A 27,490-nucleotide genomic window follows, 5' to 3' on the forward strand; every position below is an offset into this window, starting at 1 on the left:
TGGAAATGTTTGTCCACAAGAAAACCCAGATCACCAGTTCAGACTTCACCGGCACAACCTGAGGTTGCGAAGTTAGGTGAGAAGAGTACTTTGAACACGTTTGGTAGTTTTATGTTTGTTTGTTTGTTTTTAATGGAAAATTTGTTTGGCTTTGTTTTGATTTTCTCCTTTTTCATTCTTTTAGTTGCAGGGTCGCTCGGCAGCAGCATAGCGCGGGGGGCACGCTCTCTAATCAACCCCCCTACCCTCACACCGCCTCTGCACACCGAGCCGCCGCCGTGCCACAGCACCGGAGCCGGTGGGGCGGAGATCGGTATCGGCAGCACTGGACCCGCGTGGGCCGGGCCGGGCGGTGCCGCCGCTGCCGCCGGCGGCGGGGAGCGCAGCGCGTGGCGGCCAATGAGCGGTTCCGGGGCGGGCTCGGGAACGGCGCCGCCGGTACTTAGGCTCGCCGGCGGGGCCGGGCAGCCAGAGCGGAGCGGGGTGCGCAGCGGGGAGGCCGGAGCTCACCTCCTCTGCGGCGCCCATGGGGACTGGACGACTTTAAAGGAGTTTGGGGGGGTTCTGGCGCTGGGCGACCACGGGTACGGAGGCGGGGGGCGGGAGGAGGGCAAAGGGACCTCTCGGGTGGGGGGGATACTGGCCGCCTGCTCTTTGCCTGGTCCCGGCGGGATCCCGGCCGCGGTGCTGGGATCTGGCAGTCGGGCTCCTAGGCTGTGCGCTCCTCCCGCCTCTTTCCCGCATGCCCCGCTCAGCTGCGCGCAAGCGGAGGGAAGGGCTCGGGACCCTCCGTCCTAGCCCTTACGGGGGCCCTCTCCACTTGCCGAGCCAGGAGAGGAGGCTCTTGGGGCAACTCCGTCCGCCCGCGCAGAGCTGCCGGGCGGCGTGGGAGCCTGGCGCTCCAGAACCGCGGAGCTGGGGAAGCCCCGCAGGGCGCGACGCAGGGAGACGGGGCTCTACCCTGCCCCGCACCCCGAGGGCAGGAGGAAGGATCCGCACTAGGAGTTTCATCCGTACGTGGGGGAGGGATAGGGGCTGAGGGCGGAATCGCTTAAGTCTTTCGTATGTGCCTTGATTTTATTTTTTTTTCCTTTTTTCTTTTTTTTTTTTTTTTTTTTTCTTTCTTTCTTTCCTCCGTTTGCATTTCCCTTCTCTTGTTCTCTCGATCCCTGCTCACCCCACCCTTCCTTCAGATCCGGCGATTCCTGCCCTCGCCTCGCCCTGTCATTGATGGGAAATCAACTGGATCGCATCACCCACCTGAATTACAGCGAGCTGCCGACCGGGGACCCCTCGGGGATCGAGAAAGACGAGCTGCGCGTCGGGGTGGCTTACTTCTTTTCGGATGAGGAAGAGGACCTGGACGAGCGAGGCCAGCCAGACAAGTACGGTGTGAAGGGCTCCGGCAGCCCTGGCCAGGAGACGCCCACCCACCACCTCCACCACCAGCTGGTGCTGAACGAGACCCAGTTCTCCGCTTTCCGCGGCCAGGAATGCATCTTCTCCAAGGTCAGCAGCGGCCCCCAGGCTGGGGACCTCAGCGTCTACTCGGTGTCAGCCCTGCCTGCCCTCTGCAAGCCGGGGGACCTGCTGGAGCTGCTCTACCTGGGGCCGTCGGAGCATCCTCCGCCGCACTGGGCAGTGTACGTGGGCAGCGGGCAGATCATCCATCTACACCAGGGGCAAATCCGGCAGGACAGCTTGTACGACGCTGCCGCGGGCAACGTGGGCCGGGTGGTGAATAGTTGGTACCGCTTTCGCCCGCTGGTGGCTGAGCTGGTGGTGCAAAACGCCTGCGGGCACCTGGGCTTAAAAAGCGACGAGATCTGCTGGACTAACTCGGAGAGCTTCGCTGCCTGGTGCCGGTTCGGGAAAAGGGAGTTCAAAGCCGGGGGGGAGCTGCAGGCTGCTGCCGACACCCAGCACCAGCAGCAGTACTATCTCAAGATCCATTTGGCGGAGAACAAGGTGCACACGGTGAGGTTCCACAGCCTGGAGGATCTAATACGTGAGAAGCGCAGGATCGATGCCAGTGGCAAACTGAGGGTGATCAAAGACCTGGCTATAGTGGATGGGAAAGAATAGGGAGTAGCAGGGGTGCATGGCTATCTTCCTTCTGCCCTGCCCGGGGAGACCAGCCTGCCACAGAGACAGGAGGCTGCACCCTCTTTCTGTGGGATGAGACTGGAAGCAGGATCCATGGCAACATTCCAAAAACCAGCATTCTTTACACCCATAGCCAGTATTTTGTTTGGCTTTTAGTAGTATTAATGCTGAAAGAGTGAGAGAGAAAGAAAGAAAGAAAGAAACTAGGGGGGAGGTGCAGGAAGGCTGTTTTCAGAGTAAGCGGACAAAGTCTCTCCTGTTGATTGATGTTGACCATTCTAGCAACATGCCAATAAAATTTCAAATTGAAATTTAAAAACAAAAAATTATTTCATGGCTTTAATCCATGATAGGTTTTAAACATATGGGGCCATGCATGTGGATCTAGCTAAATGAGTTTCTAGATAATATTTGCCTTGTGGCCAACGAGAAGCATCAATCATACTTTGCTAGCTGTGAGGAGAAGGGAGGGTTGACGGGGAGTGGAAGGGGGGGTAAATGCCAGTTTTGTTTCTAAATACTGTTGCTTCAGCCTGTAGCTGACACCCAAATTTTGTCCCAGCCAACTCAGGCAAGATATTAGCAGGGAAAAATGCTTTCTTATTTCTGGTTGAAATCTGTTCCATTAAAAATATTTGTCATCTTTGCTTTCTGTTTGCAGCACTCTGCCAATTGTCATTACAATGCATAAGCTCTTTTCACTTCTTTCGAACCTCTCTGCCTTTTTAAATTTTTTCTCTTGGAAAAAACTTGGTGAGCAGCTGTTCTCCTGAAACTAAATTCATAGGTTAAAGGAAGTGGTGTATTTTGTAGAACAGTATACTCAGTGTTGCTCCTCAGAGATCCAGCCTCTAGGATCTCATGCTTGAGCTGTGAATTTGTATCGCTGTAGTGATTCTCACTGCACCACTGCTTCAATACCTCTTCATGCACAGGTCAACACAACCCTGCAAGAAACAAATAAGTTTGAATTCTGCATGTTGCCTCTTTGAAACAGCAAATTATTGCATATTTACAATTCCACTTAATGAAAATAGATGTAATGTGGCAAAGTTCATCTTGCATTTCAAATTCCAAACAATTAATCTTGTTCAGTCTAAGTTTAGAAATCCCCAGCTGCATTTAAGATGCCTTCTAATGTGGTGTGAGCAATGCATTGTCTGTATTTCAGATCATAAACACTCATTGTTTAATTCTTAACCTTTGAAGTGAAAGAAGCAGACTATAAAATATATTAAAGTTTAAACAAGTTATCAGACTGGGGCACTTATAAAGATGTCTTTATTTTTTTTTATTTTTAAATTATTCTGAGCTGCATACAACTTGTAATAAGCAATTTGTCGTTGCATGTTCCAGTTCTGGAAAGAAAATGCATTTGTTTTTGTCCCCTCTTCTCATATCAACATTAGATGACCAAATAGAACACCCCTCTTCTATGTGTACTATACACTCCACCCCCTATCAATGTACTGTGTCCTGGCTCCTTTTTGTATTAAACAATGTCATAAGCAACCTTGTTGCAATAGCAATTTCATTTCTCCAAAGTATTTTCCTCCCATAGCTAAAGCTGTGAGGGTGGAGTGTACTTCATTATAATAAGTTCCAGAATAAATATATTTTTTAGAAAAGTAAAACCAAAAAATAAATCAAAAAACCCCCCAAACTGTACCCCTTCAGTGAAGGTTGTCAAACTGGCTTTGTGTTTGCTGATACACTTGGCAAAGTTCTGTGGTAATAGTCAGTGTAATTTTTATCTCCTTCCCTAAAGAACCTTGGTTAGTACAATATAGGGTAAATATTTAAAAAATGTGAAATACTGTCTAACTACTGTTGAAAAAGCCTCAAATCACAACATACATTTAAATAAATGTGTAATATTTTAGCTTTACATTGGCAATAGTTGCTGTCTGATAATGATAGCTCTTTTCAAAACATGAACAGCTTCCTCTACATAATATTTTTGTATTCTAATAGCTATACTTTGTTAGATCTCCCAAAATGTTTGCTAGATCTGTTTTCCCTGTATCGTGGTGAATGCCCTGTGGGACTGCAGAAAGGCACTGGCTTTACATCAAGGCACTTAAAAATTAAGTGGTAGGAGAAAGATGGGTGGACAAGAGTAGTTTAATTTCTCCTTATAAAAATGATATGTGTTAGAGAACTGAAGTAGGAATAGGCACAGAGAATTGAAGACAAGTGACAACATTGATGAAGACAGGAAGAATAAAGTGGGATCACATAATTATTATTGATTTCTGGAATGCCTTGTTTAAAAATTGCTCTTAGATGAATACAGGAGTAGAGAGAGGATCTGTGCAAGAATGGCATTGCATGTTCTTGCATATGAGAATTTAAAACACACTGGCTGAAAACTTTTCACTGTGCTTTCCAAGTGCTCTATTGCTTTTTCAAACATCCATTTTTAACTCTGGGGTTTTTTTGGTAATGATTTACTAAGCTGGTTCATGAACACAATAATTTTCCTTGTTTTGCCTAGCTGGATGTAGAATGGTACCTTGTAGTATATATAGGAAGGTATAGAAACTAGTCCATGCTTACTTTAAGCTCTATCAGAAGTTTTTGGCATCAGCCCAAATTTGTACAGGTAGTGGTAACAGCAAAATTATGGTCTGAGTCCTTTGCAGAAGTTATTGGAAATATTCACAAATGGTATTAACCTAGGATATAGTATTGCTATGACTGTGTTCAAGTAAGTCTTATTTACAACAAAGACACCCATGCAGATCCTGTTTGGTTTTTTCCTTTTTCTAGATTTCAGTCCTGAGTTACTGACAGCAATCTGGTCCTGATTCATAGCCCACTGAAGGTAATGGAATGGCTCTCACTGACTTGAGTGAGCTTTAGGTCCTAATTTATTGTTTAGAAGGTGGTTAAAATTTGTGGACCTTGAGAAGAAGTGAGATTTAAGATGACATTTCAGAAACAAGATAGGGCACCTTTCTGAGATGGGAGACAGTAGAAACAGGCGATGCTGTAACAATGCAGAAACAGACTAGTTCTGAAACAGCAATGTTAATCTGAGATGGCAGTAGAGAAATAGTGAAAAGACCAAATGAAAAGTGCATGTAAGAGGTTGTTCAATGCCTTGAAACAAGAAAAGGAAGGTGGGGAAGCAGTCAGCTATGAGGAAGGCAGTGATATGGATAACTGACAGGTAAAAAAATGTAATTGATTATACTCATCTTTCAGGATCAGTGACCTGCCTGAGTTAGAATTTCCAATTCCAGCATTGAAGGTATTGACAAATTATATTATATCCATGCAATCTGTTTCCATTCTTCAGTTTAACTACCTAGGGTAAATATTTATATCTCATTCATTGCTCTTGAAATACTGGCTTGTAATATGACTGCAATGCTAGGATGCTTTGCACATCTTTCTTTTGTGTCACATTTCAAACTTCCTGTTGTCTATTTGGGTAGTAGTTTTATAGAATCTCTCTTTGGATATGATTTTCTTAGTCTTTTCAAAAAGTGATCTTTTGAATTCTGTTGAGGCTAACATTTTATTAAAAAAACATTCGTGTCCCCTTGAAACATAGAGAGCCTTTGTGAAACATTGTACTGTTACAACTAAAATGTCTGCTGTTTGTTGGCTGTGCATATAGGTAGAGGATTGTAAGAATAGGTAGCAAAATTGATTTTGTCTCCATCTTGTTTCTGGGTTACTTTGTTTTCATTTGTTAGGATTTTTTTCCAGTCTATAGTTTTTAAAAATGAAAAAAAAATAAAGGTAAAAGCTTCATAGCCTATTTTTAGGGCAATAAGGCAATTGATCCATATGTGGATTTCAGATTAAAAACTGGGTGTAACAAGATAGGGCCTTCAGGGTGTGACAAGAAATGGCTTTTGGTCTGTGCTGGGTTGAGTACAGTCTTAATTATCCTCCCTCCTTTCATTTTGGTGTCTTTCATATGCAGGTAAGTGATGTGCAAAAATCTGTCAAGAGTTTATAGACCTGTTTATGCGATGTGTTGAATGCTTGTAACTACAACCAACATTTCTTGGAGCTGAGGGAACACTAGATTTCAGTCAAAACTTGCAGCATCTTTTGCAATCAGGTCACTTGTTTCTCAACCCTCTGTATACAGCTACAGAGGAAGTAGTGGTCTGGGATAGTTACTGCTAGTTTTAAGGTTTAGTTATTTTCTATGAAAGTTTTCAACTAGGGTGGCTTAATAGTGTTCTGTCAATAATTATACTTGGCTGTTACTGAAAAGTTGTATGTGTTGCTACTTATGCTGTCCGAGCAGTGTATTTTCTGCTTTATAACCCAAGAGAATGATGAAAGTCCCGGTCCCAAAGAATTAATATAGGAATATGTAAGGAATCATGACTGGGATACTGTGCTGAGGTTGGTTCAACTGCAGATCCAAAGGGTAGTTATATATGACTACAGTGTGATCAAGTGCTGCTGTTATTCTTGAGTGTCAGTGTTTCCATGGCAAGTGTGAAATCTGTTTGATTACTTTATCATTATGAAATATTTAACTTCTCTGTACTTTTTCAGATTTGACATGTGAAAGTGCCCCATCCTTGTGGATCCTCTGACACAATGTTAATCAGATTTCTTAAGAGTTATATTGTAAAGAAAATTGAATACTCAGATCATATACTTTACTGAACTGCTTGTAAATAAAAAAGAGGGTAGCATAGATGTTAGCTTGCAAAAATGCAGTGAACTAAGAATCTTCTACTACATGGTGTATCAATGCATTTACTTCAGATTATACATCCAGATTATGTGGTCCAGTTCTGGAGCCCCAAACACAAGAAGGACATGGAGCTCTTGGAGCAAGTCCAAAGGAGGGCCATGAAGACAAGAGGGCTGGAGCACCTCTCCTATGAAGGCAGGCTGGGAGAGTTGAGGTTGTCCAGCCTGGAGAAGAGAAAGCTTCAGGAGACCTTATAGCAGCCTTCCAGTACCTGAAAGGTGCGGGAAAGGTGGGGAGGGACTTAAGAGTGTGTAGTGATAAGACAAGGAGTGATGGCTTTAAACTGGAAGATTGAGGTTAGACATTAGGAAGAAATTCTTTAGTATGAAAGTGGTAAGACACTGGAACAAGTTGCCCTGGGAAGTTGTGTCCACCCCCTCCCTGGAAGTGTTCAAGGCCAGGCTGGATGAGGCTTCAGGCATTGTGGTCTAGTGAAAGTTGTCCCTGCTCATAGCAGGGGGATTGGAGCTAGACAATCTTTAACATCCCAACCAAAACCATTCTATGATACAGAAATAGTCTATATAAAAATCATTCTATGATACAGAAATAATCTATATAGATACAAATTACTAGTGCTGTTTGTTTGGTTGTGGCACTCTGTGTCATCTCTTCTGCAAAATAGTATCTTGTCTAAATGATACAATTTCACTGTGAAGTTCTCTTTTTTTTTAATATTGAAATGCCACCATGCCATTTAAGTTCCTTTAACTACATTTACCTTTGAAAAATAAACCAGAATTTGTCTTACAGAGTTTATAATAGGGCAGGTAGTAATATGCACTTCAACTTCTTAATTTAAAATATCTGCATCAAGCACAAACATATTTAGGTGGATAGGTCTAGAGGGATTATAGAGTTTCTGTTAGCAGAGACCATTCACCTACTTCTATACGGTGGCACTTTTTGTCTTATTTTGATTTCGGGATTTATGGGTGTTTCTAATTCTGCAGATGATCTATGGGTGCAAAACTTTTCTTCTTCAAGTGTCTGCAGGATCAACATCTTTAAAAAAAGATGATCTATCCCCTTCATGTGGCATTTACTGTGAGCTAAAGTCAAGCAGAACCAACCAGGACCAAGACCTCAGCATCAACCTCCAGTACAATTCAGTGGGAGGCTCATGTGTGTGGATGTCTACCAGAAGGGCCTTAATTGCATACTCTTGTACATATAGTAATCATCTATGCAAATTGGCATTTTCCTGGGTAAAGTGTTTTAATGCTTTTCAAACATCCCTTTATCTTGCATGGCTTTGTGGGCACCTGTGTTGGTCACAAATAGAAAATTTGAGTTTAGTTTATGGGCTTGAGCCTCTGCCATGCTGTAGAGCTATTGCAACAGGAACTCAAGTGGAATTTGAAACCAATGGGGGAACAACAGAAAAGGGTGGGAGAGTTTGCAGTTAATCTCCAGTCTGTTCAAGGAAGATCTTCAGAGCTAAGATTGAATTTATTTGCTTCCTTCCTTCCCTCCCAGGTGCACAAGGGTGTAGCCCTCGTACATAAAAACATTCACACTTTGGAGATCCATGCTACTGCTCTGACAAAATAGGGTGAGTCAAATATGCAGTGTCTCATCAGCCTTAAGTAGCAAATAATTTTTCACAGTTTAAACACTATTTGGTTACAGAGTGGAACTGGCAAACTATTTTGAGAAGTCATATTTTTAATCTCATAACCTAAGCAGCATAATGCTGAAACCTCAATAGTGGTTCTGGGTAATTCCTATACAGTAGAGGTAAGGGCTTGTTCCCAGTTTTTGTAAATAAAAGAGTAACCCTGACCCAACAAAATTATCATGGGATAGAACTTGTGAATAAATGAAACAATTAAACCCCAGATTTGGTTCTGACATGACACTGTCACTGCTGCAGGTAAATAAATGGCAAATAGCTAGCAATGTGGGTAAATACCAACTGCTGCATTTTGACACTTCTCCACAGCAGAATACTTTATGCCACAGATGGAATATTCCTTGTATGTTGTTCAACATGAGTAAACATACCACAATCTAGTTTTAAGACAGATCTTTTTTTTTCCATATGTTCTTATTGTTTCCATATGCCCTTTCAGTCAGCTGAAAGCAATACAAACACTGAGCCTGAAAAATAAACTAATTGTAAATGTTTAAGCAGAAATATATATGTATATTAATATATAACTGATATATTTGTATATACATATACATACTTTGTGTGTATGTATTACGCATACACACACACAAGAAGTCTTGACTATTTTATTAGTATTGGTAATAAATGGCAGTCATTTCAATATGTATTTTATCTGTGCAGCAGATGGATACCCAGGTCTTCACTGACAAGATTTTAAAAGTATTCAAATATTTGTTCTTTAGGGTATTCCATGGTCTTCTGACATCAAGAGTAGTGAGTTAAATATGTGTGTTTTGACATACTGCTATTTACTGAAGGAAAAATATCAAGGAGCACTACACATTGCAATAATAAAATACCCTTTTAGAATGAACTGTGCTGCTACTGACTTGTGTATTTATAAATAAAATAATGCTCCAGTGAAGTATCCATCCATCTTCCTTTGGCATATTTTAATGGATTGTGCCACAAATCTTTTTCATAATTTGAATTTTTTTTCACCTCACTGTAATATTTTGAAGTTAATATTACTGAAATTAACTGTTCTTTTGTTCACACATGCTCAACTGTTGTTGTATAGCTGTTCCTAAGTAAAAAGATGGCTGGCATTGGTATTTCTTGACTTTTCTCATCTTACCATTCTTTGAACTTCTGTAATTATTTCAAAAGCTAAATGGTGGAAATTTTAAAAGCACTTAAAATTGATTTGATTGTCCCCATAGAATTCTTTGTTGGACACTTACCTTGATTATGGGGCCATGGTTAGGCTAACACTAACTGCTTTTAGAAATCTTGCCTAATAGGCACAGGGTCAAAATGCGCTCTATCAAGACCTGCAGGTGCTTCACGTGGGCAGGATTACTGAGTTGCACCTCTGACTCAATGACAGGTGAAACTTCATTTCAAAAACAAGTAGAGTAGCACCGTTGGTCTCGCCTGAAAAAAGGTATGGATCTTCCTACATATCCAAAATTCTTCCTCCCCCTCCTCCTGAAACTACTTGTGAGTGGTGTAAGACCCTTTTCCATGAACAATCCCATCACTAGAAATCACTGCTACAGAGACTGTCAGACCTTAATACTGTAATTTTCAGAGGCTGTGGAAGAAAAAAGAAATCACTCACCTATTCTGTTGAAGTTTTTTAATTAAACAATTTTCTTGAAATAAATAAGTGTATCTCTAAGGAAAGAAGATCCAGTATAACAACTCATAGACCACTAGAACATTGCTAGTAATTAAAACATCTGGCTGAGCACCAGCAACAGTTACTTTTAAGAAACAGATTGCATTTCAAACTACAGCTTCATTGAGCAGAGGTACCTTAGATGAATGCAAGGACCTGTTAATGTTTATGATAGAGCTATATGGTACAACTCTATTTACTTGCTAATATGCCATGGCCCTACTTCAGCTTTAAATTCAAACCTAATTACATGATACATCTGCCTACCTGTCAGTATTTTCTACTGGATTAGTATTTTCAATCTGTGCTGACTACATATACCATTGATTCTTCAGTTAAGGATAATCAAAGTCATTATTATTATTGAAAGGTTCATTTAATTAACTGGCCATCTCATTTTAATTATGGCAATATAAAAGAGTGTCAGGTACTAGACCCCTGCACAAAGGGTCAGCTAATATGCAGATTAACCTGTTACATTGTCTGGGTCCCACTGGCTCTAGCTAGGGACTGTAAAGGCACTTCATACCTCTTTATTTCTCTTTCAAGTCAAAGAAACAGGGTAAAAAGGATTGGCAGAAGAAAAATGTTCTAAAGGAGTTATGCTCAGCAGAAATATTGGGCTGTTCTTTTATGTTTATGGTTTGTATACAGATAAGCTTAGAAATATGCTGATAAAACTGTGTTAGGTACAACAGTGATAGAAATGATACCCTGTAAGTTTTGTCATGCTAGAAGCTTGCATATGTATGCTGAATAAAAAGGAGAATCTTTTGATTTTCCTTTTCACAGCATGCTAGTAACTTCTCCTAATCGATACAAACCCCAAGTTGAGTTCACTGCTCATGATGAAGAGCAAGAGCAGTAGAAATGTCAAATGTTTGCATACAAGTGATAGCAAGTGATAGCAGTACTGAAAACCTGTCTCAAATTCCATTCTCCTGAAATCCTTAATCTCAAACATACCTTTGAGCTTTTAATGACTTTTCTAAGAATGATGTCCAAGAGAATGTGAATGGAAATTAATCAGGAACATAAAATGTCAGAGGAAAAAATTGTTTTATGTTCAGCTATGGACTGTCCTGTATTTCTTATTTCCTTGAAGCAGAAATAAGATTTATATTGATATTTAGGGAGAAGTTCTGCTTGCAAGATCCATAAACTTTTTTTTTGAAAATTCAGGTATGCTTTACTGAAACAAACTGCTAAGGAAAAGGTACCATTTTGAGTTTAATAGAGTTACCATATTTGTGAGAAATCTGAAGGCATATTCTTTGCCTATTCCAAATCTTCTGTATGCTAGTTTCAGAGCAAATAGCTGCAAAACATGAAACATTATTTTTTTATTAGTTTTGTTTATATTGGGAAGTGTTTTGCAAATATGATTAGTCACTTGTGGTGCCTCATCTTCTCAGTACTTCACTGAAGATCTCTCAAACTTGTTAGTTTTTTCTCAATGCTGAATTTCTGCCACCTGAAAATGAAGCCCCCAAATATCTTCCAGTCAGAAACTGAACACTAAGGACAGCTTAAGTGAAGCTTACATATTTTACATATTAGAGAAAGTTACATATTTTAAAAAGCTTTCATAGCTGTAAAACAAATCTTGCAAAACACAGAATTTAATATGGTATCCTACTAAGTATTAAATATATTAGTATTTTTTTAAACGTACAGTTTAGCACTAATGTATTACATGTAAAAATGTTAGCTGCTTCTTACCTATTCTGGTTAGCTGAGAAGCATCCCATTTGCTCCAAGACCTAGATGAAATGCAAAGTTTTCTTACATAAAGAATTGGTTAATCTGATTTCAATTATCAATTAGGCTTTTTCGGTACTTACTGAGAATGAGCTGTCCAAGCAACATTGTTCTTTGAAGATGCCTGTATCTCCAGTGGCTAGAGAAGGCATAGCAATGCTCTTAGTTAACACATTGTAGTTAACTGGGAAATACGTGGTCTGAAGGCTGATTTCCCCACTTGTATATGTAGTCTACCTTACTTATCTAAACAGTGGAAAGAGAGACATACTTTCAGAGGACAATACACCCTACTTCAACATGCACGTGATAAAATCACATATTTCAAATGGCTTTTATCTCTCCCTATTTAGTGTTTACACAACTAGGAATAACGTGTTGCCAGAGTAGCTAACAAAGATGACAGTAACTAAGGAAAAAAATGTCTTGAAACTACATGATTTATTCTCTCTCCATTACAGCTCTACTGTTTTGTCAAACCTCAGCCTAATAAAGCTTGGTTTACCAAGATGGAGAATGCTGTGTGATCCCAGAAAAATGACAGTCTCTAGAATATTGATAAACCCTGGTATATTAGTCAATTACACATAAATTATGTCATAACTGTAAACAATGTATTAATTTTTAAAAAGCTACAAAAAATAATTTCTGAATAATTTTCCCAATTATAATCACACACAGAGGGAAACCTGTTGTCTTCTAGTAAGTTTACAGAATCCAGTCAATTATTTTAAGAATTTCCCTGGAACTGATTGCCAGAGGACCTGGGTATCTTACAGTAAATTAAAACAAATATTAATTACACAATGATCCGTTCAGGTGGCTCAGTGCACTTTAGCTGCCTTTTATTTGTCTCACAAAGAACCAAAACACTGACATGTTCATTAATTGAATGCTTGATTGAACAAGTAAACCTTATACTACACTACACCCTGCCAAATTTAAATTCTGGTGGCCTGCCAGAGGAAAACGAGAATTCTTGTTTTATGCTACCTATAGCAGATTCTTTTTAAAAAAGAACAGATGCATTCTGTATTTGCTGAAAATTCTCAGATGATTGTTGACATTAGTCTTACCTTAATCCTAGGTAGCATACCCGCAGAAAACACATTGATAACTAATAATTACATATAAAGGGATGTCTTGTGTTAGTGACAAAAATAAGCATTATGAAATTATGAAGCCTTACACAGTAGTGGATCCTCTAGCATATCAGCTCAGTAACCGTACTACTAGAGGCTTCAACACTTATTATGATCTTTATTTCTACAGATGAGAGGATGTCCACTCATCTAGAAAGATACTAACTTGCCTTCGTCAAAACTCATTTAGTTAGTGTTAGGGATTTTCAGTACAGCAAGGAGACAGCAGGCTGCCTTCCAGGAGAATAAAGTGTAAGAAATGGATGTAACCATTTGATATTGTGTCAATATATTTTAAGATTAACATGTCAGTTTAGCTGTTACTCAAAACAATGACAAAAAATAATTTGAAAGTGATGTGACAGATTGGAACAGAACTTTGAGAAATTTCAAAATTGATTCTAAAGTTGATGGCCTGCTCTTGAGCTGAGGTAAGCTGAAGAAAGGTGAATTTAAGACAGAGTTAAGGCAGGCAGGATATCCAAGTTTGATACTCTTAATAGCACTGTAATTTCTCAGTTGCTTAATTGCTGTCTTTTGTTCATATGTTCAAGAACTTAACCTGGTTCTTGTTTTTTGCAAGCAGAGGAGGGAATTTGCTGTTCTGTAGAATGTAGTGTAGTCTACTTCCTAATATCAATGGCAAAGTTTTATTTTGCACAATTTATGCAATTCCCACAGTTTCCCTTGCTATATTCCTATGATGTGGATTACTGAAACATAGTCTGGGGCTCATGAAGGTAAGGTAGCACATGGAGTAGATGTTCTGTGAAATCTATTTATATACAGCAGAAAGATTAGCTTTTTTGAGGATTGGACGTGGTTATTCAAGGGATTCCATTCTTATGGTCCAAAATCAGTTCACCAGCTGGGCACTTGTCAGTGAAAAGTGTTCTAAGAAGCCTATCTTTCAGGGTTTGAAACTGCCAGTTTCCATTAGTGGCCACATAGAATTAATTTTCCCATTTGTGCTTAGCATTTTGAAGTAATTGCCTTCCTGTCCTCAAACTTCAAAGTTAGTGTGGCTGTTGCTTTTCTTCAAAGAAAAGATAATCTTATATGTTTTGATGGTAATGTCATTTCATATTTCATCAATTCAAATCTCTTTGACAAGACTGGTGACCTGCGGGCGAGTGCTCAATTCAGACAGCAGGTGGTAGACCATTTTTCCCCCTTGTCATGTTCTTAGATCAACACATTCCACTCACAGAAGTGGAAATAAAGGCCACAAACTTTCAAAGACTTAGTCTCACTTTCTAAAATCGCAGTAGTCAGAAAAAGCAGAAAATCTGTTGTTTCCCAGATACCTCACTCTTGTTCTGACAGTTCCTCATAATGCTTGCAGTCCTGCTTTTTCCCACATCCAGGCAATTTTGTAATCCAGTGAGATATAATGAAAAATGTTTGCTGCTAAAACTTGATATGTACAATTTAGACCCAAGGCTGAACAGTTACAGAATTAATTTCTATGTGTACAGTAATCCTGATGTAGTCAGGAATTCCTTTCCTCTTTTGTCCATGAGTATTCCATCTACCTCACCTCTATATTCACCTCTGGCCTATTATTGGAGTGATTATTTTGTCACTGTGCAGGAAATCAGAAAATTCAGACATTTAAAAAAAAACAAACAACAAAGCAACCAACCAAATAAAAATATTATTTTCTTGCATTCACTGTAAAGCATCATCTTGGAAGGCAAAAGTCCTGTATTCCTGGACCTATTTCAGGTGCTGTTCAATACATACAGATAAGCAGCAATTTAATAAAATACATTAGCATCATCTGCAGCCGTGATCAAGAGTCCGGGACTGCCTGTAGAAGCTGGAAGAGTTCAGCCAAAGTCCATCAAAGTCAATAGATACCCTTTCATCCATTTCAAAGGGTTTTGAATAAGGGCCAGACTTGCTTTTGAAGCTCTCTCTAGACTCAATTTGTCTATGGCTATAGTCTGTTTGTAACTGCCATAACACAGAATATGAAAGAAACTACTTAAAATGAGCAAGATATTGAAGTGCTAATGTTGCACAATTCTCTAGTATCAAAGGTAAATTTATATGATAAAAAACCTCTAGCTAGATTTCTGCAGATTCTCTTCTTGACCTCTTGATTTCCCAATATTGAATTTTAGGTCCTATCTGACAAATTTTATAATGCAAAACAATGACAAGAAGCACTTGTATATCCTTATTCCTCTGCTCATTTATATTTTCCAAGTTTGCAATGATTGGTCAGACTCTATAAATCAGTCTATCAAATGCCATGAAATAATGACATTTCCTATCTAGAAAGACAGTTGAATAAAGGATACCCAGATTAAAAAATAAGATGCAGAAATCTCCCTTGGTGAATTTCACACTTGACTGAAAATTTTCTAATGAAAATGGCTGCCTGAGAATTCCGATGCCAGTCTGTGGTCTCTGCTTAAGTCATTCCACACATGAAGCATAAAATGTAGATGAGAAATAAAGCAGAGAATGAAACTGATGTATCATTTACAGTAATATCCCTGGCATGCAGTCTTTGTTCTAATGCTTGACCTTTACTCTTTTTTTTTTTTTTTTTTTTCCATTACTGGAATAATTTTAAAATACATTTAAATAAACCTGTATTGAAATGATAAGTGATAATATCTGTACTTGGAAAAATGTAATAGTTAACATTTGTTCTATTAAATTGAACTTGTTATTCATTCATCCACTCATAATGAATGCATTTCAGAATAAGTTTTGAAAATACATATGAGAATGAGAATTCAAATACTTCTGAAATCTTCATCACTGATGAAAATACTTCTTCAGCTGTAAGGAGCAGATATAATTAATTTTATTTCCTTCTTGCATTTGAGAAATAGAACATTTTAATAGAGAACCAAAATAAATCATTTTTCCACTACATTCAGATATCACACTAAACTTCTGATCAAATAACTCTCTTTTCATAATGTCTTCCAAAAACATGATCACTAGAGCTGGAAAAACAATGGTTCTGGTTCACTGGTGATTCTGGTCCTGGTATCAGAAACTAAGCTAAGTAAGTATTTATTTCACATTATCTTCAATTTTGTCTCATTTACTCCATCAGACGTAAGCACCAACCAATGACACAATGAAATGTATTTGGATTTTAGGACATGCTGGATTTTTTTATACCACATAATAGTAATTTACATTGAGAAGGATTGTAAATATCCAAAAAAAGAATAAACATCTGCTGTAGAAATGCTAGTTCCAGGACTTTTTCTTAAAAAATAGAAGTACTCCTACCAGAACTTGATTTGTTGAGTTGCCTATTGCCATCCAGTTTGAGAGAGAACAGTGAATATCCTCTTATTCACCACACAGCAGTCTGCTCAAGATTCTGAAGACCAAATAGCAGCCATACCATCTGCTCTTTGATTTGACACCACATCAGAGCAGACTGCATCTTGGGATTTATTGTAAACCCTCATCCTCCTCTTCAGGGGGCGGCATAATCTACCTGATCAGCTTACTAGGCTTCTCAAGCTCTAAAAGGGTGCAGTGTCAACTCTGCAGTCAGCCTTACGTTTCATGATTCAAAATTAGCTTCATCAAGACATTGCTCAGTTGTGGAATGCTGAATGAGAGCTGAATTCTTTGGTTCCATACACCTGCATTCAAGTCCCTATTAATAGAAACTGCACTACCTCTACTGGGGAGAAGTAGGAGACAGGAGACAGAGATGTGGGCAGCAGAACACCTGAAATTTTATGCTGTGCCAGATTTAGAAGTAGAGAAATAACAATTCTCATGAAGAGACCAAAATTGCTGAAAGAATTATTAAAACTATAAATAGAGCTTTTGGGGCCAAAGAACAGCAGTGAAATGAACAACACACGCCATTTCCTACCATCATCTACTTTTCATGTGATGATATCTATGCCGGAGTCTCACCTTTGCCTGTTAAGTTTCTTAATTTCTTCTCTTTTGTGTGTGTGTGTGTGTTTATGACTGCTTATCTTTAAGTCCTTGAAGACCAAACAATCAAACAAATAAAAAGGGGTTTGGCTGTAAAGATACCTGAGCTTGAATTTTGTCTTGGCTTCTGAGTTGACCATCCCATGCTTCCTTAGCATACTGAACTACTGATTTCAACAACAAATGAAAAACCAACTGAAAAACAAAAGAAAACTCCTAGCCCGAACATCTTTTTTGTGTTCTCAGGGTCTAAGTCTTTTCCTGTTAAATTTAAACAGATCAGAGAGTCATCTAGTGGCCAAAAAAAAGGATAAAAAAAGGATTTTTGAATAAATATTTTACTCTGGAGGCCTTGTCTGATCTCAGCTCTCATGGCCTGTCTCAGATACTGACAGCAGATGGGCAGCAGTGAGTGAAATGGTCATTAGGATAAAATAAAAAGTGAGACAAAAATCTGTCCTTTACTGCAAAAATAAAACAGTGCCATCACTAGAGGCCATTTCATCATTAATGTCAGCTGAAGATTTTAGCGTGACTATTTCAGACACTGCAGAGTACTGAGAGCTTGAGTCTTAGTTTGACTATAGAGAATGTCCAAGATCTGGTAACTCCAGTGTCTTAATCTAAATTTTTGTGTATCCATGTAGCTGAAAGATGGATACTGTTCATGACAGGGAAACAAAAGCCTCAAGAATTTATCTTTTCAGATTCCCTTTGTAGGTATATAAAACAAATCAAATAAAAAGCACTAGGTAGTTCCCTAGATTATTAGTTTTTCTGCTTTCTCCTACTGTATCCCCTGAACTGGGCTTCTACTCCCTTTGATCAATGAACTGTTGAGTCTCTAAATTGAGTTTATAACATCAGACCTTAACAGCTGAATAATATATTATTTACATTTAATTTTGAAAGCATTTTTTGTCTTATTAGATCAATCCAGGTGTTTTTCTAACTCACTAACCCATTTTTTACAGTGACCAACAGTAGACAATTTTGGTTTTTTGTTTAGCTTCTTTTACAGCTAGACATCTTTTTTTGCTTTAAAAGCATTTTTTAAAGCAAATTATTAAGCAGTTCTTAAATTTGAAGGATAATTATTAAGACTCTTCCCTGATTTTATTTTTCTCCTATAGATTATAAAGAAAACCTGCAGGACTTTCACATTATATAACACAAATTTAGGACCAATAGTAAATGGGCAGATGAAGTCGTTTGGAGAGGCAGCTTACAAACAATTCCTCTAAGCAAATTGTTTCTTTATCCTTAGAGTCCAGCTGTCAGATCATGTTATGAAAAACTGAACTCAAGAACATGGCAAAATACAGATTAAATTTTAAATTTGTCCCAGATAAGTTTTTTGGTTTTTTTCCTCACACAGCAGTTTGAAATATTTTGATGAGGAAAATATTTTCAGAGGAAAATAATTAATACATTGCAATTTTTCAGTTATTCAAGGTTTAAAGAAGCTGTTACACCTCTGTCCAAAATAGCTGCAATAATTCAATATTACAGAGAATTTAAAATATTTACAACTCATAAGTAAGAGCATAGCAAACTTGCCATATAAATATGAAACACTTCCTGTGGTCACCTATGTAATACTAATGATGTCTGCTGCAAAACCACCTGAAATGTCAGTTTTTAAGTTGCAAAACTCTACATACAATATTTTAATATTTACTGTCACATCCTCCCATGCTTCCTTTCTTCCCAAATGTGGAACAAAAAGCTGTTTCTTTCAATCTAGCTTGTACTTACACTAATGGACATCCAGAAAGCCACAGGCTCTGATATCAGATTTCTAGAGTTGTCCCATGCGCAAATACAGGCTAGGAGGAGAAAGGATTGAGGACAGCCCTGGAGAGAACAACTTGGAGGTGGTGGTGGACCAGAAGCTTCACATGAGCCATTGACATGTGCTTGAAGCCCAGAAAACCAACTGGGTCCTGGGCTGCATCAAAAGAAGCACAGACAGCTGGTCAAGGGAGGTGATTCTCCCTCTCTGCTTTGCTCTTGTGAGACCCCACCTGGAGTGCTGTGTCCAGCTCTGGAGTCCCCAGCGTAAGAAAGACATAGAGGTCCTGGAATGTGTCCAGAGGAGAAACACTAAAATGATCAGAGGGCTGGAGCACCTTCCCTATGGAGACAGGCTGAGGAAGTTGGGGTTGTTCAGCCTTGAGAAAAAGAGACTCTGAGATGACCTAATAGTGGCTTCTCAGTACCTGAAGGAGGCCTAAAAGAAAGCTGAGTAGGGCTTTTTGGAAGAGGACAAGAGGCAGTGGTCTAAAACTGGAAGAGAGGAGGCTTAGGTTAGACATTAGGAAAAATTCTTTCCTGTGATGGTGGTGAGAGATAGGAACAGGTTGCCCAAGGAATTTTTGACTGCCCCCTCCCTGAAAGTGTTCAAAACCAGGCTGGATGGGAACCTGAGGAACCTGATCTGGTGGGGGGTGTCCCTGCCCATGCAGTGGGCTTGGAACTGGATGATCTTTAAGGTCCCTTCCAACCCAAACTACTCCATGATTCTGTGATCCTATGAAATACATGTGAAAAACCTTGCAAATATTCCAGAGAGGACACACACACATTGTGCAATCCCAGTCCTAGCAAAAGTCCTAAATAACTAACACATTATGATCCTTATGGACCACACTAATAAAACTTGTTGTTTAATTTAACCTCCAAAATATCTTCCCTGTCTTTCCCCCAGATTCAATTTGTGAGTTCGGCAGGGAATATCATTACTGAACAATGAGTGTTTCTCAGAAAAAAGCCAACATGTTGAGCTTGGAGAATAAGCAGCCTTTTCATTTTTCTTTCACTAAAGCACTTTTGTAAATTTACTTGAACTCTGATGAGAAAAAAACCCAGCTGCATCTAAGAGAAGTAAGGCAGTGTGAGTCACAAGGAACATTTATTCCCTGAAAGCAAGGCAAAAGGCAGTTCTTTTACTCTGCATCAGTAGGGGTCTGAAATTTTGGTGCTGGCAAGGACCTAACTGCCTGCTAAAAAACTTCAGGAGAAAATAATCTAGTCTTGCCTTAGACATGAAAACATTAAAATTTCAGAAGCAGCATCACTGTGTGATTTCAGTCTAAAAATGACTTCAAGAAGAGTGCTAGTGTCAAACAGCTGGTATGGATAGACAAGTGGCTTACAAGTCTAAAGCCTGCTCTTCATTATTCTTTTTCCCCTTCTTCTGGATTCTTAGGGAAATATATTCTTTGTGTCCATTTATAGCATCTACTGTGTAATTACCCCTAAACTGAGTGACAATTGAGTCAAGCTGTCTCAAGCACACACAGAAGTTACTAAATAAACTAATAAAATTCTGGTTTTCTATGGAACAAATAGACAGCAGAAGAATGATGTGAAATTCAGTCATCAAGGAAGCAAATAGATGCGGGGCTATATTTTCTGATTTATTGTGATCAGCAGTATCCAGAATTATACACGAAGTTTTTCAAAAATTACTAATGGCAGTACTAAAGGCTAGAGAACTGAAAGAGCAGTTTAGAATACTGAAAGAGCTTTTAGAATATGCAAAAGCTGACAACTTCCTTTTATGCTTTAGTAGGAGTGCTGGTGTCATAGACAGTGTCTAAAAAACCCGTTTAAAGAGCATGTGAGCTGCTTTACACACAGGCTGAACACTAGTAAAATGTGACATTCCTGTCTCCAGTCATTGAATCTGGTGTAGGTAAAATGTTCCCTTTCACTTTATGCTTTGTTCATCCTTCTGTGCTCAGAGAACTGCCCATTCTGGGAGTTACATGGTTCTTGCTTTTCCAGACAGGTGTCAACTTTGATCTGCTGCCAGGGCCTTTAGAGGGCTAAACAGATCAGAAAGAGATGAGTTTTCAGAGGTTTCTAAGTCATGAATTAAGAATTAGACTGAAATAGCATTTGGTGTAGGATTTTAGTATTTGGCCTATGAAGATGATAAATATGAGTTGTGGGACTGTGGGGAAATTGGAAAATCTAGATCTGAGATCACTAAGACAGCAATGACCATAGCATCAGTGCAACAATTTACCTTTTTCCTTCATCATCCTACTCAGTCTGTTGGGAGAAGGCAGAAGACAAATATCTAGACTTGCAGAAAGAAGCTTACACTGGCTGCCTCACAGTTCCCCTCAGCCTGGAAAGCTCCTGAGATCCATGACTCTCAGAGACCCAAGTCTTCATCTCAGTTGCCAAAAGGCTTTCTGCTTCACGTGACAATACTTCAATGGTCATGACTCAGTTTAAACCCAAGACTTTGAAATATCCTAGATTGCCCTGTAGAGAATGGCATCTTAATATCTTGCCATCTAGATTTGAATTATGTCTGCAGAATTTAAGGGAGAAACAATTGAATGGAAAGTTATATGCCTAATCAATTCATTTGCTGACCTGAGACTGGTGTTTTAGTTTTAATTTTAAAAAATTTGTTTATTGTCAAGACTCCTTCCACTTCAAGTACTTTCTCTTGATGTTCTGTGTCTTCTTCTATATCCTTGTGAATGTTTAGTATCATTACTGTATGTTCAGAAAAAATCCTCTTCAGCATAACTTGCATAACAAAAACATAACAGTTCAATGTAAGGGAAAAGATAAATATCCAATATTTTTCAATTGTTTGAATATGGAAGGAATCATCATAAAAACAACAGTTTCTAGTGACAAGCAAAGCAACACACACATTGCTTGTTTAAATAAAATGCTTGAAAACTCCATGGCTCTTCTGCAAACCTATTATTTTTCTGTATAAATCCGGTGGATGTTTTTAGCCTTTTGTAACTTTGGAATACACCAATTTTCTGAATCCAGTTTGGCTTAGATTTAAACTGTTCTCTGTCTTTTTGTTGTTGTTGTTGTTAGAAAGAGGGAAATAAATCTATTGAGACTTTGGAGAAGTTGTGTTCATAATTCTATATGATTTGTACTTGCAGATCGTTTTTTCAAAGCAATTCCATTTATTTATGGTTTTCTGACATTGATGTCACTCAGCTAAGCTGCTTCTTAAGTCAGTCTTTAGCCTCAGAAGAGCTTATGATCATATTCTTAAAACTGTCAGAGGACCACCAGTATTGTAAAAAGCAAAAATGTTTTCACAGATCTTTTTACAAATGCATGAATTCTTTTGCTTTTGCTATAATGTGTATGGCACATACATGAATTTTTCTTTTGTTAGCTTTGAAGTATTTCTGCATTGAGTAATAAAGAGCATGAGATTATGAGGAGTAAAAAAAAAAAAAATCTATGTAGACATGATCTCCTCTTAAAAAGACTTAAAAGCAGAGAACAGCTCTGAGATTTTAGCTACTCAGCTTTTTGTCAGATTCCCATTCATTTCATTTGAATCAGAGACTATACAATTTTTTCATAGACAAAGTAAACAGCTTTCCATAATAAAACTGGGCAGGCATAGATTGTATGACTGTATAATGCAATCATCCACATTTCTTTTTAGAACTATGTGATTTTGTTCTGTTGATTAGAAATAGAGATATTCCTAGCAGTGAAATTCAAAACTTAAAAATTGCACAATTCACAGCTCGCTTGTGTTCTGAGCCAACTGTTTTGTTGGGGTGTTTTGTTTTGATTTTGTTTGGGTTTTTTTGTTTTGTGGGTGTTTTTTTCTGGTTAATTAACATACAAAATGCAAAATGGTTAGGCCCAGCTGGTAAATTTACTTGGGAGCCCCAATTTTTCCTGCTGAAAAATAATAATGCATAAGTCTCTTTGATACTTAGCATTTTCCATCAAAAGAGATGAAAATTGTTTGCAAATACTCACTGCTATCTGCCTAGACTGTCTGCTCAGGTGTATTTTCTGTTAGTCTGGGGCTCATGGGAGGTGATGGTCTACACCTGCATGACTAAAATTAAATCAGTTTTGCTAGTGATGTCAATGAAACTGGAATTTAAGGTGTAGCAATTCCCTAACCACTCTTTATTGCCTACCTATTAATATAGAATAATAATAAACCTGAGCATAGTTGTGCAATACTTTTTCAGATGTCCTAGGGTATCTGAGGCATCATCCCAGAGCTGGCAGACATTACCAAACAGCTACAGAAAACTGTAGGATTTCAGCAGAGGAGCAGGCCTGCACGGGAAGTCTCTGGTTACTGCCTGACTCTGAAAAAGAACAAAGAGCTGTAAATAACTTAAGGAATTTGCCACCTGGACAATGTTATGTCCTGGTACCAGGTGACTCCAGTGGGAACAAGTAGATGAGGTTTTATGTTAGTAGAAAGAGCACTTTGAGGTGCAAATTGTAGATCAATCAATAGATATTGGGATATTATATAAATGTAGCAAACCACAAAATAAATGATTCTGACTGTGTACAGCAACCAGGGTCCGTGCCTTCGTGTCTTCCATCAGCAAACCAGTCTGTTCTAGATTGATGGATGGTAACCAAGTGGAAATAGTCTCTCAGACAGCACTGAACATCTGTATTTCAAAACCCAAGACTCATTGCAGATGGGGAAGACGATCACCCGATTAAAGGAAAGGTTTCTCAAGAATTTATCTATTCCACTAGAACAGGCAAACATAACAGTGAGATAAACAGCTTTACTTATTTCACTCCGCTGGCTGTAAAGGTAGCTTAGTTGTCTATTTTCAGTTAGATGTTTTATTTCACATGGCTGAAGTCAAATAGTTCCTCATATCCTTGGAGTAAGCTTTACTGGAAATCAAAGAAAATAATTTAGATTTGTCTGTCAGTTGTAGCTTGTCTTCCATTTACAAAGAGTTAAACTCCCAGCAAAAATTAATAAGGTATCTGTGTCTAAGTATGTGAACAAAAACTTTAGTTTGAAATTACACAAAGTAAAACACAGCTGAGCAGTCAGAGTAACTGCAAGATACTAGTGAGTTATTCAAAGATGATATGAGTGTTGCAGTTCCCAGCTATAGTGGGCTGGTTTTTTTAGCTCAGGCTTTTGCAGTTAATGTTTTTGAGGTTCCTGGCTCAGTCCCTGTTACATTAACCAGGAGTTCATCTGCCACAAAAAAGCTTGTAAACACAAAACAGAGAAAGTAAAACTGAGTTCATTAATGATACAGGAGAATAAAAATCCCTTCACTAAAGTGCTCTATGATAATTTCCTGTCCAAAAGGACTATATGAGGCTGTACATGCCCTGCTCTGTGAAAAAAAGAAGAACCTAAGTGGGAGTTTTAAAGAATTCACATCACAAAATTGACAAATTACAGTTCTGTTTCTTAAAATATTTTTTCCCTCACTGAAGGAAGGCTAAACCACATCCACCAATAGGCATACTGACTTTAATTAAACTAGCCATAGAGTAAGATATTACTCAACATATTATTTTTGTCCCTGCATTTAATTTTCCTTTTGCCAGTGAATCAGGGAATGACTGAAATGTCAGTATCTAACAAAATGGCTCAGTAAAGGATCATTGTTTCTCTAAGGCCTCTGGGATCTACCTGAAGGAATTGCATGCTGTGTTTTGAATGTTTCTCTGATTTTTTTTTTTTTTTGTTGGAGATAGATGAAAATAGAAAAGTGTGCATAAGAAAATATACAAAGGTAACAGGAATATTTTAGGAGAATTTTTTTTCTTTTTTTTTCGTCTGGAAGCTGCAATGCAGGGTTATTCACATTAAGAATCTTCCCAAAAGACCTATTTTTAGCATCATTTTCAAGCTATTTATTAATAGAGTGCAAAAACAGAAAACCAGCTAGTTTGTCTTGACAGAGAATAAAAGCATGAGCAGTAGGACAGTGCAAATAAAATAAATGTTTCATATAGGCATCACTCTGAGGAAGGGTAAGCCTGAGTCATCGTGCTCTTGACCATGACCCCTGTACTGACAGCTGTACTGGACCTGGCCCCAGTGAGTACAAATTAATCTATTTCTCCTGCCTTTACCACCAAGCTGTGAAGAGAAGTCTTCAAGAAGAGGATGGTTTATCTCTCTCCTAACTTTCTAGCTCCCTGCAAGCTCTCCTATCATTCATTGCCTCCATTACAGAAGTATTCACAAATGGCACAGGGCCATTCTGTGCTTAAATGAAATATGAAGTGTGAGGAAGCATCCTGAGGAATTTACAGTCCTATCTCAGACAAGAATCAATGCTGAGGAGCTGACCAACACCTGTCCGGGGGGTCCTTAAATAGAGGATTACAAGATGATTACTGTGGAAGGGAGCAAGACAATGTATAGCTTCAAATTGGGAAAATAATACTGGCAATGAGCTATGCTTTTTTTCCAAAGAAAATAAATTAAAACGGAGACAATGTCACCATGGTACAGTTATGTACTGCTCCTGGTAAGAAGTATGTTGCTCTCTCTTATTCTCCTTCTTTCTCCCTTTGTTTCCCTCTCTGTCTCTATCTCCCTCTTTTATTTATTTATTTTTATTATTATTATTATTTTAAATGCTGCTAGCTTGTTGCTATTAATTCAAATTCATTGCTCTATGAATGCCTTCCATTTACTGATAAATGACACTTCACACATTTGCTACTTGTTTGCTTACCAGCTGCCACTCCTACATCTGAATGTTATAGGTATCTGGAAAAATGCCATGTTTGTGTTTTGTACAGTAACAAGTTCTATTTTGAGGAGCATTATAATTCTTTGTTTATGGTCATTCACTGCCAACTTCTGCCACTGCAGTCTTCCTTTATATTCATTTTTAAGAGATGACATGATAGAAATTACCAGATAATAAATCACAATTAAACTGCCTGAGTAAACATCAGAAATGTTGGGCACAGCACAACGCTAACAGCCGCATTCTTCTTTGCTGAGACATGTTGGGCATGCATATGCAAAATTGCATTCTCACTTTTAAAGGACTGTAAAAACTGAAAATAGGATTATTTAAGGCCTTTTAAAGAATGAGTTCTTGTTGTGAAAGAGGTTATTAGAACTCCTTGGTTTTGGAGTTATATAAATCAATAAAATTTTGCAACCTGGTAGTGTTGAAATATTATAATAATAAGATGAAGGGGAAGGGGGAGCAGCTCAGCATTCTGAAGATATTTTTGGAATCTATTTTCCTCTGCTATGTCCACATGAAGGTACAAATATTTGGTTACAAATACATTGTAACTCATAAATGTGATGGTTTAAGTTTGGAGTACACCCTATTCATGTTTTACTTATCATTGTTCATTTACTATGGATTTGTCTTAGCTATTTTTCTTAAAATTACTTTAACTTACTTTATTAAGCAATGTTGTAAATAAATTCTGTAGTCTGAAAAATCTGACTTGACGCTGTCATTATTACATGTACATTTTTATTAAATTACTAACATATAAAGCTGTAGAGAAATCTAGCATTTAGTGTTTATAACACTAATATCTAAGTCTTCAAGCACTGAATAATATTCTTGATTACCTTCAACAAATAGAAAGTTATTTCTGATGGGGTGATCCAAATCACTTGGATCTAATCCCAACTGCTCCTGTCTACTTCATAGATGGCAGTTATGCTGCCATATACAGGACACTGAAGCAAAATGACTAAATTAGGGTTTGATATTATTTTAAAATAAAAAAGAGGTTTTATTTTGAAAATTAAGTGCAAAATCACAATATGTTACAGGCACAAAGATCTAGAGATGCATCTTGCCAATGACTTATAATTTTAATAATAAAGTTCCCAAAAATATGAAGCCTGATGCAGAGCCTGTAGCACAAATAAGGGATCGAGAACAGAAAAAACATTCACTAGACATTTTGGGAAAATTAAATGCATAGGTATTTTTAGATCAGTAGACCTACAAATAGCTAAATGAATTTAACAGACTGCTGGTTTTTTATATGGGGGCAGAAAGGAATAATTGTCTGCAAGTGAAATCTTGGTATTAGAGCTGGATTCAGAATCAATTAGTAAAATGAAGAGAAAAAATTTTGAGGACCAGATGGAATCACTCAAATTTTAAATTAATTTAATTATGATTAAATACATATTTACACGTATAAAACATTAACAGTTGTAGGTAACTGTTACTTTCTGGTATCTGGATTTGGTAATAGACTGAGAATGACCTTTAAGAAATGGCTTGGAGAAACTGTGCAGGGATAGACAATTGAACAAGTATCAAGACATACTTGGATGAATATGACATACAAAGTCCAATATGAATAAATAAATACCTTTCTTACAGAGGAAAGATGTACTTCATGGAGCTATTATTTCTGAAATAGTACATGAATATGGGTGGTCCATTTAGACATATTCACAAGGATCTTGACAAGCTTTTGACAATAATCTTGTCAGAAGATTCTTTAAAAAATGGAATATCATTGGAAAGAAATGAGTTTCTTTCATGGATTAGTAACTGACTAAAATGAAAAAAGATAGTTCAAGCCTAAAAACAATACCAATAAACACAAAGGAAGAAGGTTACTGGAATTAGGACATGGGCTAAGTGTATAAATAGAAATTATTATTTAGTTGAGGACAGATGACACAAGGCTATTTTAAAAAGTGAATTATAATCGTGATTCCAGAGTTACAGAACTGAATGGGTAAT

At 38.1% G+C, this 27,490-nt stretch overlaps 1 protein-coding gene across 8 annotated transcripts; it reads left to right on the plus strand.

Moving 5' to 3' along the window:
• Positions 1-454: 454 nt before the first annotated feature.
• On the plus strand, positions 455-25,922 carry LRATD1 (LRAT domain containing 1). 8 transcript variants are annotated; one of them, XR_011725428.1, is made up of 5 exons: positions 477-584; positions 1,194-1,977; positions 4,879-4,933; positions 5,317-5,362; positions 24,750-25,922. XR_011725428.1 is itself a non-coding variant. In XM_071741940.1 (4 exons), the coding sequence occupies exons 2-3, from the start codon at positions 1,231-1,233 to the stop codon at positions 4,897-4,899; spliced, it is 768 nt and encodes a 255-aa protein (XP_071598041.1). In that variant the 5' UTR covers positions 477-584; positions 1,194-1,230; the 3' UTR covers positions 4,900-4,933; positions 24,750-25,209. The 8 variants fall into 8 exon arrangements, 5 of the variants coding, with proteins under 5 accessions (XP_071598042.1, XP_071598041.1, XP_071598039.1 ...); XR_011725426.1 differs by lacking the exon at positions 24,750-25,922 and adding an exon at positions 6,866-9,386; XR_011725427.1 differs by lacking the exon at positions 24,750-25,922 and adding an exon at positions 6,853-6,984.
• The last annotated feature ends 1,568 nt before the right edge of the window (positions 25,923-27,490 follow it).

This window comes from Heliangelus exortis, chromosome 3 (assembly GCF_036169615.1).
Source record: "Heliangelus exortis chromosome 3, bHelExo1.hap1, whole genome shotgun sequence".
Lineage (NCBI taxonomy): Eukaryota > Metazoa > Chordata > Aves > Apodiformes > Trochilidae > Heliangelus > Heliangelus exortis.